General features: G+C 41.9%; 1 protein-coding gene across 1 annotated transcript in view; it reads left to right on the forward strand.

The window, feature by feature from the left end:
* NID2 (nidogen 2) overlaps positions 1 to 13,017 on the forward strand; it is a 73,580-nt gene that overhangs the window by 29,501 nt on the left and 31,062 nt on the right. The window contains exons 7-9 of the mRNA XM_056133609.1: positions 3,466 to 3,666; positions 5,303 to 5,533; positions 11,815 to 11,958. Coding sequence (XP_055989584.1) covers positions 3,466 to 3,666; positions 5,303 to 5,533; positions 11,815 to 11,958 — 576 coding nt within the window. The remainder of the gene's footprint in view (positions 1 to 3,465; positions 3,667 to 5,302; positions 5,534 to 11,814; positions 11,959 to 13,017) is intronic.

A 13,017-nucleotide genomic window follows, 5' to 3' on the forward strand; every position in this document is an offset into this window, starting at 1 on the left:
GATAGTCACCTTTACTGAGATGGCATTACTCCTTGTGGATGAGTGTTGAGGTTTGTTTAATTTGGGGTTTTGTGCTCACTCAGTGGTGCTCAGGGCTTACTTTTTGCTCTGTGCTTAGGGATCACTCACTGCTGGTGATACTCAGGGTATCATATGCTGTTTTGGGGACAGAACTGGATTCACTAGAATCAAGGCAAGAGCCTTACACCCCACTGTGGTCTCTCACCCATGTGCTAGATTTTTAGTTAATGAAGAAGATTTACTTCTTACAATGATCCAGGGGTGCACATATGTGGTTTTCTGTCTGGAGGTAGTTGGGGGTGATTTGGCCTTGAAGAACTGCTTTTATTGATTGACTGATTGATTGATTTGTTTTGATGTCATACTCATTGGTATCCAGGAACTATTTCTGGCTCTGTGCTCAGGAGTTGCTCCTGGTGGTGCTCAAGCATCCCTAAACAGTGCTGGGGATTGAACCTGGTCCTCCTGCGTGCAAAGCATGCACATAACTGCTTTTAGAAGACAGTGGTTGGGAGTTGGAACTATAGTACAGTGGATAGGGCGCTTGCCTTGCACACAGCTGACCCGGGTTCGATCCCCAACATCCCATATAGTCCCCTGAGCACCAACAGGAGTAATTCCTGAATTCAGAGCCAGGAGTAATACCTGAGCATTGCCGGGTGTGGCCCAAAAAGCAAAAAAAAAAAGTGATTTCTTTCAGGTAAATTATATGAGGTCTGAGTAATACAATGACTCTTTTTGAAGGATTTGTGTCCTTGCCTTTGCTGCAACTTATTTGTTAGCTTTGTTTAATTGACTCATCAATCACAAGTCTATCAAATAGAGATTGATGCATCTAGACAATCAGAAGGCTTTTGAAGATGATTCTACCAGAGGGGCAGGCAGGGAGGTGGGGGGCTTTCCTCTTCTCCCACCCCCACATCTATGACCTGTTATAGTATCATTGTCTCTCACTACTGCACACTAGAGCCAACTCAGTCTGTCACCCTGAACAAACCTAAAAATCCTGGAGCATGGAAGCCAGAGCAGTAGTACAGCAGGTAGAGCACTTGCCTTGCATGTGGCCAACCTGAGCTTGACATGCAGTCCCTGTGCCCTTCCTAGAGTGATCCCTGGGCATAGCTCTGGGAGTGAACCCTGAGCACAGCTGGGTGTGGCAGAAAAAAATACATAAAAATTAAAAATCTTGACTCCATAAAACAAAAACTCCTGAAATGTGGTTTCACCTTCTCAGAAATTGCCCTGATGTCTTTATCACGGCTGCAGTCTGGCCCTCAACCAAGTTATTAAAAAGATTGGAGAGATGATGGAAGTTGGTTTTTTTTATTATTCCCCATTGTGTGTGTTGAGGGGGTGTCGGGTTATACCCAGCTGTACTCAGGGTTTACTCCTGACTCTGTGCTCAAGGGATCATGTGTGGTGACAGGAATAAAGTCCAAATTATCTGCATACAAGACAAGTACCTTACCTAATATACCATCTCCAACCCCGGAACTTTGGGAGTTTTTAAGTTCTCCAGATTAATTCATCTAAGGAACGTGTGGAGTCCTGCTGACATAAATCATTTTGTTGGCTTGAGCCTATATGCAGATCAGCTGGGACCTTGCAAAAACACAAACTCTGATTCAGGAGGGCCAGGTGGACTCTGTGATCTGTTTCTCTGAACAGTCTTTGAGATGCTCATGCTAGTCCACCAGTGAATAGCATGGAGACTTCTCATATCCTCCCATTACCACCTAAAAGATGTTTCCTAGTGGAACTATTTTTATTGCACACAATGAAGTGTTTCCAGAACCTCCAGCCACAGAATTCAGTAGTTTCTTGTTAGTGCCCAAGTTAGTGTGTGTTAACATGTTAGTGCAATTGTGTTATGCTACATCCAAGTGTGAGCCATTTGTGCCACATGCCAGCGTCAATGTGTTGATCAAGGCTTGAGTAAAAACTTGAGTCAAATAGTAGATTAATGAAACATAGTACTTTTGGTTTGAATTTTAGATTTTCAATGAATAATTTGAGTAAGTTAGCTTAGGCATGCCCAAATATCACATGGAGCATTCGTATACTAAAAGTTTTTTTTTTAAATCTAAAATTCAAATTTCAGTTGGTTGGGGGAGGGGGTCTTAGTTTCATTTGTTTCTGATAAATCTAGTAGTCTTAGAAAGGTCAAGTTTGTTGCCAGGCATTGATTTTTAAGAAAATTTTAAAAATAGTGACAGACGATGCTTCACTTCATGCATTTATGCAGTCTGAGTATCTAAATACTTAAATCTCCAATAACACTATTTACATTTCATTTGTTTAGTTATGATATTGTCTATAATTTTGGAAAAGTTTATTGTTTGTGAACAGATGACAGAAATACATTTGGAAATTTGGGCTAGAATATAGCTCAGAAGAACATTTGTCTTGCATGTTTGAGGTGTTAGATTTGATCTTGACAGCACCAAGGACATTTGGAGAAGGGTGGGTTTTGGAGGCCACACCCAGCACTGATCGGGGGTACTCTTAACTCTTTGCTCTGGGGACACTCCCAGTGGTACCAATGGACTATACAGTGTTGGGAATCAAATCTGGGTGAGCCACATGCAAGGCAAATGCCTTAACTTTGTATTCTTTCTCCAACCCCAACCCCAAATATTACTTTGGTTTTTTTTTTAATGTAGCTTACAAACCACCTGTGAATTTACTTCTAATCAGTCTTAGACATTCATGATCCTATTTTCAGAAAGTTTTTATTACTCTGGATTTCAGGGTTTTGTTTGTTTTTATTTTTCACATGTAAAATGCTAACTTAATGAAAACCAAAAATTTAAATGGAGTTAGGATCACAAATATAAGGTAGAAAAAAAGGTAAAATTATCATGAAGGAGAACTTATTTGGCATATTTCTGGAAGGCCAGTATGTTGGTGAGCAAAGAGAAAATGGGAGAATGGAATGAAAGGAAGTAAGAGGTGATATAACATAGGCATCATTAAGTATTTTCACTAAGAAAGGCTGCTTCTGTGGTGCTCATATCACTCTTGCAGAACAACTCTAAACTGTACAAAATATAAAGTCTTAAACTACACCGACCAGAAGCCATTGGAGTGATCAGAGATGCAGGCCAATTTGAGAAGGATGTCAAGAGTTGGCACAGTGCGACTTTCCATTTAGTTTCTGGCCAAGGGCAGGACACATTTAGAACAGAGTGGTTAAACCTTCAGTTGAACAGTTTATTTCACACAGAAAACAAATTTCTCCCAAGAGAAATGGCATGACACGAGAATAAAGAAACCATACTCTAATAGAAGGAAGAAAAGGAAGTCCTAAGTGTTGGATTTCAGTTCAACTCCTTGAATGCCAACATTGATAGAAATTGGGAGAAGGTTGCAATAATACTGGAAATTATTACTGGGAGAAGCTAAGCCTTTCTTATCCCCATGTTGAAATTTCTCCCCCTGCAGGTGCAACCTTTATCCAGGATATGGAAATTACTTTCAACCCAGGAGGGGAGAGGGTTCACATCACTCAAAGAGCAGAGACGTTTGACTCTGAGAACAATATGTATGTTAATACCCACATCCAAGGCCAGCTACCTTCCATTCTGGAAAAATCCACTGTCGACATAGAGCCCTACAAGGAGCTTTACCATTACTCAGACTCAGGTATGTGTGACCAATTTTCACATCTGTAACTTTCGGGAATAAAGCATCTCTCTCAAGGTATTTGTAAAGACGCAGTGAGTTACTACATGGAATGCTCTTAGAACAATGTGTAACATGTGTAATGAGCTCAACATCATTGTTGCTATTGCTGTTAACTATTAAATATATCCTTAGAAGATTGACAATTTCTTTACATAAGAAGCTTGGAGTGATAGCAGAGCGGGTAGGGTGTTTGCCTTACACGCTGCCAACTGGGCTGACTTGGGTTCAATTCTTCCGCCCCTCTCGGAGAGCCCGGCAAGCTACCGGGAGTATCTTGCTCAAACAGCAAAGCCTGGGAAGCTCCCCATGACGTATTCGATATGCCAAACACAGTAACAGCAAGTCTCACAATGGAGACATTACTGGGCCGCTTGAGCAAATCGATGAACAACGGAAGGACAGTGCTACAGTGCTCTAGTGCTACTATCATCAGTATCAGCCTTGTTTGGAAGGGGTTGTCAGGGATGGGAGAATTATATCATTTTTAATCATCCTGCTTTCTGAAACAGGGAAAAGTATTAGAGTCTTTACTTGTAACCTAATTTTAGCCTTCTTTAAAATCACAGATCAATCTGTTTCACAGCATTGCAACTCAGATGCTGGATTTGGCAATAATGCAGGAAGCCAGGCAAACTAAATCTTAAAATAGGGGGGAAGTTGAGAGTCTGAGAGCCTCTTTCCTCATGTATAGGGGAAGCTCTCTTCTGTCTCCTTGGAATGACTAATGTGGTCAGTGTGATGTGTTCTGTGAAATGTGCCTGAAGGAAATGCGTGCCTCAATCCCATGTGCCTTTCTGCAGCTCCAGGCTTTGGTTTGAGTTGCATGATAATACCTTCTGGCCTTTGCTTTTCTATATTTTGAGAACCAAAAGCCAGAGCAGAGATGGGGGAGAGTGGGCCAGTGAGGACTTGGACTTGTGTAGAAGAGTTTAGGACCAGATTGTGGGTCTGTGCTCCCCATGAAGGGGGAGAAAAGTGGGCCTTTACTTTCCCAGGAAACCTCTAGACTTAACTCAAGCAGAAGGTGTCACATTGGTGTCAGGCAGAGGACAAACTGGACAAAAATCAGGTATAGAGTCAGAAGGACTTGAGCCCAGTCCTACCCCTACCACACGCAGCCTTGTGTCTCTGGCCATACCTTCACTCTGGAAGGCTCTGTACTCTAAACAGCAGGGCCGCCCTCTTGGCTGCTGTGGGAAAGGGCTCAGGAACTTCCCCCCAGCACCGAGAGGGGGTGACTCTGCTAACAGTGGCAGCATTGATTGTACCCCCTTCCTTCAACACTAGTTTTCAGTCCATTCAGATTTTTTTCTTGCTTTTTGTGGTTAACACCCAGCGATGCTCAGGGGTTACTCCTGGCTCTACACTAAGGAGTCACTCCTGGTGGTGCTTGGGGAACCATATGGGATGACAGGGATTGAACCCAGGTCGGCCGTGTGCAAGGCAAACGTGCTACCCGCTATACTGTCGCTCTCTGGCCCCACCATTCAGGTTCTTGAAATGGTTTTGTCTGTGTCTTGTATATAAATTCAGGAATATTCCAAGGGAACATGTTCCAATTCAGTGAAAAACTGAAAAAGTCTATCTGTTGCAGCTGTGACCTCCACAAGTACCAGAAACTACACTCTCAGAGGTGGCGCTGTCAGGGAGAGCAGGTCCTACCAAGTCCACCAGAACATCACTTACCAGACGTGCAAACATGCCCCCAGGCACGGGGCCCTCCACCTCACCCAGCAGCTCACCGTGGACCGGGTCTTCGTCTCATACCTTGAAGGCGAAAATATGCTTACGTATGCTGTGAGCAATCATATAGGCCCTGTTGAAGGTATGGTTTCCCTTTCCATTTAATTTGTTTTGATTTGGTTTTTGGACTAGACCTGGTTGTACTCAGGGGCTACTCCTGGCTCTGCGCTTGGGAGTTGCTCCTGAAAGTGTTTGTGTGGAGACAGGAATCAAACCTGAGCCTCCTACATGCAGACCATGTGTACTTTGAGTTATCTCTCTGACTTTTTTTATGTTTTAAACTTGAAAATTAAAAAAAATCATTAGCTTACAATGGGCATCCCCTCACCTTTCCCTTCTCATTGTTGTGGTCATGCTATCCAGGGATTATACACTTGTGGTGTTCACTGGGGGTCAAAGAGGCAATATCAGGGATCAGACTTAGCAGTGTCAGGGGTCAAACTGAGGGTATCACCCAAGGCAGGTGTTCTACCATTGAGTCTAAGCTAGGAACTCGACTTTTTTACTGTTGTTGGACAAAAATTCCATCTAACCTTCTTTATGCCTTTTAGTCGTCTCAGAATGATTCACAGAGGTTCCTTGGGTGGGTGGGTGGGGGGGGGGGGGGTCTGAGTGCCGGTCTCTGTGTTAGGGGCAGATAGAAATGTGGGTGCTATCCTGGGTGGAGGTAGAGGCAAGAACAGAGATAGATCTTTCAGAAACCATCCTGCCAAGATCAGGAATGGTGTAGGTAAGGAGAGGCTGGTTTGTAGCAACTCTCCACTGTATGTGCCAGTCTGTAGGGTGGATTTAAGAGGAACAATGTTGCTGAAAAGTATTCCTTGCAACTATGGGGAAGGCAGATTATAAGAAGCCATGCCAAGGCTAGGTGGAGAGGTTCCTGCAGGAGTCACAATTTAGCTGAAATTTGAATACTGAGGATTTCACCAAAGGAAGGTGGGCAGAAGTGCCTAGAAAAAGCACAACAAAACAGAACTGAATGTAGGAAAACCACAGGCATAAATATATACAGAAAGACTGGGTGCTTTCTCTCTGAAATTAGATATGGATGTCTACTTTCCACTTCTACTTAACACTGTCCTAGAATTTCTGGCCAAGCAATGAAGCTAGACTACTAAAATATATTGGAAGGGATTAAGCAAAATTATCTTTATTATCACATGAGATGGCCTTGTGTTTAGAAAATTTAGAAATTTATTAGAACGCTATTAAGAGCTAAAAAATTTGCCAAGATTGTAAGATGATATCAGTATACCAAAAAAGTATTTTTATATAGTAGCAATGAACAAACTGAAAAAAAAAATCCATTTCAAAACTAAAATGTTTAGGAATACATATGTAAGAAGTATGATTCTTTTACTTCAAAACACCTTTTTTTAAAAAAGAAAGACTTAAATAAATGGGGCAGAATTTGTTCATGGTTCAGAAGACTTAATATTATTTTCTTGTTAATACTTCCTAAATTGGTCCTTAGGAAGATCACACAGTTATCTTGGCTAGTTTTTTCCCCCCTAAGTGAAAAAAAAGTGTAAGTGTAATTTAAGAAGCCTAGATATAATCTTGGAAATATTATTATTTCAACATAATCTTGAAAAGGAACAAAGTTAAGATGTGCATATTTTCCTGATTTCAAGACTTAGCATAATTAAGGCATAGGAGAGAATTAAAGATCAATGGAATGGAAGCAATAGTACAGTGGGTAGGGCATTTGTCTTGCACGAGCTGACCCGGTTCCACCCCCAGAATCCTACATGTAAGGTTTGCTTGGATCAAATGATGATTGCTAACTGGTTGATGAGATAGCAACATTCCTGGAATCAGTTATCACTCTGCTCCAGCACGGAAGACAGGACTTAAGGCCTACCTGGAGCCAGGAAGCTGTCAGGCTATATTCCAGGCTTCCTCACATCAACCCTCTACAGACAACAGAAGACCAGACCAAATGCACTGTCCCACTAATCTCTGTTTTTTTTTCCTGCCCAAGACAACTTAAAATCCTGCTTAGTCTTTCCCAGGGTGTTGCTCTACTCCAGCTTTGCCAGGGTCCTGTAGGTCCACTCAGAAGCACACCCCAATAAACTTTTCCTATTCCTTCATTTTACTTGTCTCTGTCCCCTCTGTGCGCTGGATGAGGTATCTGACCCATCACTATATGGTCCCCTGAACAATGCCAGAAGTAATTCCTGAGGTCAGAGCCAGGGGTAACCCCTGAGCACTGCTGGGTGTGGCCCAATAAGGCAATAGATAGATAGATAGATAGATAGATATAGACATCACTGGGACAGAAGTGAGAATTCAGAAATAAGCACCCACAGTATAGTTTATCTGTTTTTTGGTAGAAGTTCCAAATCAATTCATTGAGGAGAATGACTAGCTTTTTTAATAAAATTGGATGTCTACGTGTGAAAGAATGAAGATGGATTTTCTACCTCAAACATGGGACTGGAGTGATAGTATAGTGGGTAGATTACTTGTTTTGCAGGAGGCTGACCCCAGGTTTGATCCCTAGTGCCTTGTATGCCACCCCCCCCCCCCCCAAGCTCTTCCAGGAGTAAGCCCTGAGAGCAGAGCCAGGGTAACCTCTGAGTATTGCTGGGTGTGACCCAGAAACCAAAACCAAAACAAAAAATAACAAAAGTGGACTTCTGGGTCAAAGACCTTTGCACATTTCATTTTATAATTTTTTGGTAATTTTAAATATTTTTATATACAAAACTTTAGAAATAGCTTAAATTTTAGAAAAGCATAGGAGTAGGTATTGGTTACCTTGAATTTGGCAATGACTTCTTAGATATAACCTTAAAAGCATAAGGAATTTAAAAAAAAAGAGAAAAGGATTTCATAAAAATTCAAAACTTGTGCTTCAGAGAACCTTACTAATAAAGTAAACATACAACCCACAGAATGGAAGGAAGTATTTAACAAGAGACTAGTGTTTAGGACATATGAAGATCTATTACAACTCAATAACAAAGAAAGCCTAATGAAAATATAGGCAAGAAATTTGTATCACTCAGTAATCAGAGCAGATGAGCACATGAAAAATGAGTGAGTTCATGGGTGCAGATGGCTGTGTCAGCCTCCTTGGATCCAGTTTTTGCAAGTGTCATGTTAGCAATAGGTAACCAGATGAAGGAGACTAGACTCTGGATTGCATGGGTGGCATGACCTGCAAATCCTAAATTCACTGACTGGTTGTAGGAACTTGGTTGCACGTCAAGCACAGAGTGACCGAAAATGGAATTACAAGGTCATGAGTTCATAGCACAAAGATATCAGTTGATTTGAGAGAAATGTGTATATCAGAAGGGGGAAAAACTTATTATTGCAGATTTCTTAAGAAGCAATTTCAACAATTACCAGGGTCTTTTACTTTCAAATGCCCATGTTGGCTATCACTTGTGCATCATGTAAGACCAGCAATAGCTAAAAGGTCTTCCAGAGACATGGGATCACATGTTGAATTTGGAGTTGTTTGGGGAAAAAGAAAAAAATTCTCCGTATATTTTTCTAAGTCTTACCTACCAAGGGATTACAGAAAATCAGAAAAAAAAAACAAGTGGGCCATTTCAAGTTGTTATTTGTCTTTGGGATTTTATGATTTTTCCATTCCACCCAGGTCAAATAACAATTCCTAATAGGAGCAAAGGACATTTTCTCCCTGAGGCCAACTGCTTTTCTTTAAGGCCAACCACTATACTTTGCATGAATTAACTCATTTAACCTCTTAACACTTCTTAAAGGAAGTGGGTGATTTTTTTTTTAATTGAGTCACAAAATGGAAATGTTACTGGGCCTGCTCGAGCAAATCGATGAACAATGGGAAGACAGTGTTCAAGACAGTTATTGAGTCACAGTGAGATACAGTTACAAAGCTTTCATGTTTGAGTTTCAATCATACAATGATCAAACACCCATCCCTCCACCAGTGAACGTTCTCCACCACCAATGTCCCCAGTATACCCACCCCCCTTTCCAACCCTCCCCTTGCCTCCTCCATGGCAGACAATTTCCCCCATACTCTCTTTCTACTTTGGGGCATTATGGTCTGCAATACAGACACTGAGAGATTATCACATTTGGTCTTTTATCTTTCAGCACACATCTCCCATCCCAAACGATTCCTCCAACCATCATTATCTTAGTGATCCCTTCTCTATTCCAACTGCCTTCTCCCCCAGCTCATGAGACAGGCTTCCAACTATAGGGCAATATTTCTGGCCCTTGTATCTACTGTTCTTAGGTGTTAGTCTCATATTATGTTGTTTTATATTCCACAAATGAGTGCAGTGGAAGGGGGTGATTTGTACTAGGCTTATTACCCAGAACCTGTAATATAGACCTGTAGATGCAAATGAACGCGATCCCAGCTAGAAAGGGGCAAGCTGGGATTCATCTTAACACCATTCAGCTCCAGAACCCTTGCCCCTTACGGCTCCTCCTAGGACTCTACCCACCTCAGCACTGCCTCATTATGTAGACTAAATTCTGAAAGTAGAAATGCATGGGATTTTTTGTTTCACTCCTTGTGTTTGAGACTACTTCATCCACCTCTTCTTAACACAGCAGTAATATTCATTATGCCTGAAGAAGAAAAAAATGGGAGGGGTGGGGAGAAGAAAAACAACAAAAAATATGATCTTTTTCTTTCCCTCTGTGAAGCTGTATCTTACTAAGTCTTTCCCTTTTTCCAGAGGGAGCTATTGTGGGGTTGGAATGTGGAGTAACAGCCCAGCTGCACCTTCCCTGGGGTGAGGAGGAGGCCTTGCTGTTTGGTCTGCCCTGTGAGAGATCCTAGCCGGCTTTGCCCACCCCTCGCCCCCACTAACTTCCCATTTTTCCTCAAACAGTGGAGTGTCAAGTGTAGTTTTGCTGTTTTTATTTGGTGGGGAGGGGGGAGGGTCCCAGAACAGGATGCAGGAATATTTCCCATCCTTTCAGTCACTTGAGGTAACGTGGGGAGCTGGTCACCGAGCAAAGCTGAGCAGGCTGTTCCTTTAAGGAGAACCACTCTTCCCTTCTTCATTAAATGAGTAAATTAGTTCCAGATTCTCTGTCAGAGAGTCAGGCTGCTAAAAGAGGGTGAGGGTTAGGGTTATGAAAAAAGATATGGGGCGTCTCTAGTTACTATAAAAGGGTTTGAAAAGCTAACAAGCTATAGACAATGAATAGCCAAATAATTTTAGAAATATAATTTTTAAATAGCATTGGGTACCAGGAGATAGTATAGCATTTAGGGTGCGTGCCTAGCATGTGCCCGAACTTTGTTCTATATCCATCATCACATGGACCCCCAAACATCACTGGTTGTAGCCCTGAAGGCTCCTAAGCACAGCTGGAGTGGCCCAGGAAAACCCTGGTATCCTGGATCAGAGCAGCACCACATCTGCAGGCCCTAGCATTAAATCACTGGCTTAGTAGTCACGAATTGCTATGGGGGCCTCTGGGCCTCAATAGCACTGTTTGGGAGCTTCACACACACACACACACACACACACACACACACACACACACACACACACACCACACATAGATAAGTGATATTTGTTTTGAAATCAGATACCACAAACGAACCCCAATCCAAGGTCCCAAAGGACACCAACCTTGATTTTCTGTTTGTTGTCTTTGTCACAAAACTGTATTCATTTTTGAGTGTGTGTGGAACTGGGCATTGAACCCAGGTACTCACACGTGCAAACAAAGTGCTGTACTGCTGAGTCACATCCCAACCCTTAAAACTCTAATTTTTGAACAAGGAGCTTCTGACTTCATAGAGCTCTGCAAATTATACAGCCCATTCAGAATTAGAAAGTCAATGAGAATCAAGTATGAATATTTTTCCCTCAATTTCAGGTGGGTAGTATATTGTGCCGAAACTGATAAGTCACCTTTTAGTGTGTTGCTTCCTTTCTCCCTTCTTTATTATTATTTTTTTCATCTAATGCTTAGCAGAGTGGTGAGCTCCTGGCCACAACCTCTATGCTGAAAAGTTGATGCCAGAAAGCACCGTTTCATTATCTCTGGGAAACTACTAATAGGAGTTACACTCCACCTCACAGGCTTATTCTGGGAATCAGAGATTATGGAAAATTTAAAAAGTACTTTTCAATTTAGGATGTTCTAATTTGGATATGTTTAACCCCTTGTATACAAACCTGCTGTAAATAAAAAAAAGTACATTGTTTGTAGAAAAGAGGAAACCATTGGGCCAATGAGTTGTGATGCCATAACCCAGTCTGACTTCGGGTGTTGGTAATTTAGTTCAGCCACTTGATACCCTGATGAGTATCCAGTCATTCCCAAGCACTCTGATCTTTGCCACCCACTCTAAAGCCACCCAATGTATTTCCTCTCCCCACACAGGTGACTATGATGGAACTGCAGTGAATCCGTGCTTTGATGGGAGACACACTTGTGACACAAATGCTCGGTGCCAGCCGGCATCAGGTGTGCTTTACACCTGCGAGTGCATACCTGGGTTCCATGGGAATGGATGGACGTGTCTGGGTAAGATGCCTTTATTTTGCTAAAACCATCCAGCATTGTTTTGGAGATCTCCATAAATGAGCTCAGCAGCTATTCTAGCTGCTGTTTTTTTTTTTTTAAAAAGTTATTTAAAAGCAAAAAGCACATTTGGGTTAGATTTGAGAGGACTTTTTTTAAGGTGGGTCTTGGGGCCTGGGACTCTGAAAAGAAAATGTCTTACTGTATTTGGGGCTGGAGTGGTAGTATAGCAGGTAGGATGCTTGCTTGCCTTGCATGTGGCCAACTCAGGTTTGATTCCCAATACCACATATGGTTCCCAGAGCCCTGCCAGGACAGATTCATGAGTGCAGAGGCATCACACACTAAAATGTTTACTGCAGTTTTGGGATATTTCAAATTTATAAAATTTGTCATTTTAAACCTCTTTCTAACATCATCTTTAGATTTAGACATTGTGTTTTCTCTTTCACCTGTATTTCAAAAAGTCACAGTAGACATCAGTGGTGGGAAATGATCACTGGTAAAGGGATGGGTGTTAGATCATTGGACAATTAAAACCCAATCATGAACAACTTTGTAACTATGTATCTCCCGGTGATTCTATTAAAAAATTGACTCAAGAAATAGACCCAAAAAGCCAGAGTAGGGACTGGAGCAATAGCACAGCGGGTAGGGCTGCACACAGCCTACCTAGGTTCGATTCCCATTCCCAGCATCCCATATGGTCCCCCGAGCACCGCAAGAAGTAATTCCTGAGTGCATGAACCAGGAGTAACTCCTGTGCATCGCTGGGTGTGACCCCCCCCCCCAAAAAAAGAAACAAAAAGCCAGAGTAGTAAATTTGTTTACATTTTGGAAGAAATATGATTGTCACTTTCCTTCCAAATGTGCCATTATTTGCAAATTCTCAGAGGATTCTTAGAATGTGTATTCAAAATACACCTACCTGTGGCTTTTTCATGAATGGCTTGAAATAACTGTTTCTTATTATAACCTGCAACATGCATCCATATATGGTGCTTAAAAAAATTCTGCATTTCAGTTTTTGTTTGTTTGTTTGTTTTGGCCACATCCAGCTGT

The sequence above is a fragment of the Sorex fumeus genome, unplaced genomic scaffold (genome assembly GCF_029834395.1).
Source record: "Sorex fumeus unplaced genomic scaffold, SorFum_2.1 ptg000098l, whole genome shotgun sequence".
In the NCBI taxonomy this organism is placed as follows: domain Eukaryota; kingdom Metazoa; phylum Chordata; class Mammalia; order Eulipotyphla; family Soricidae; genus Sorex; species Sorex fumeus.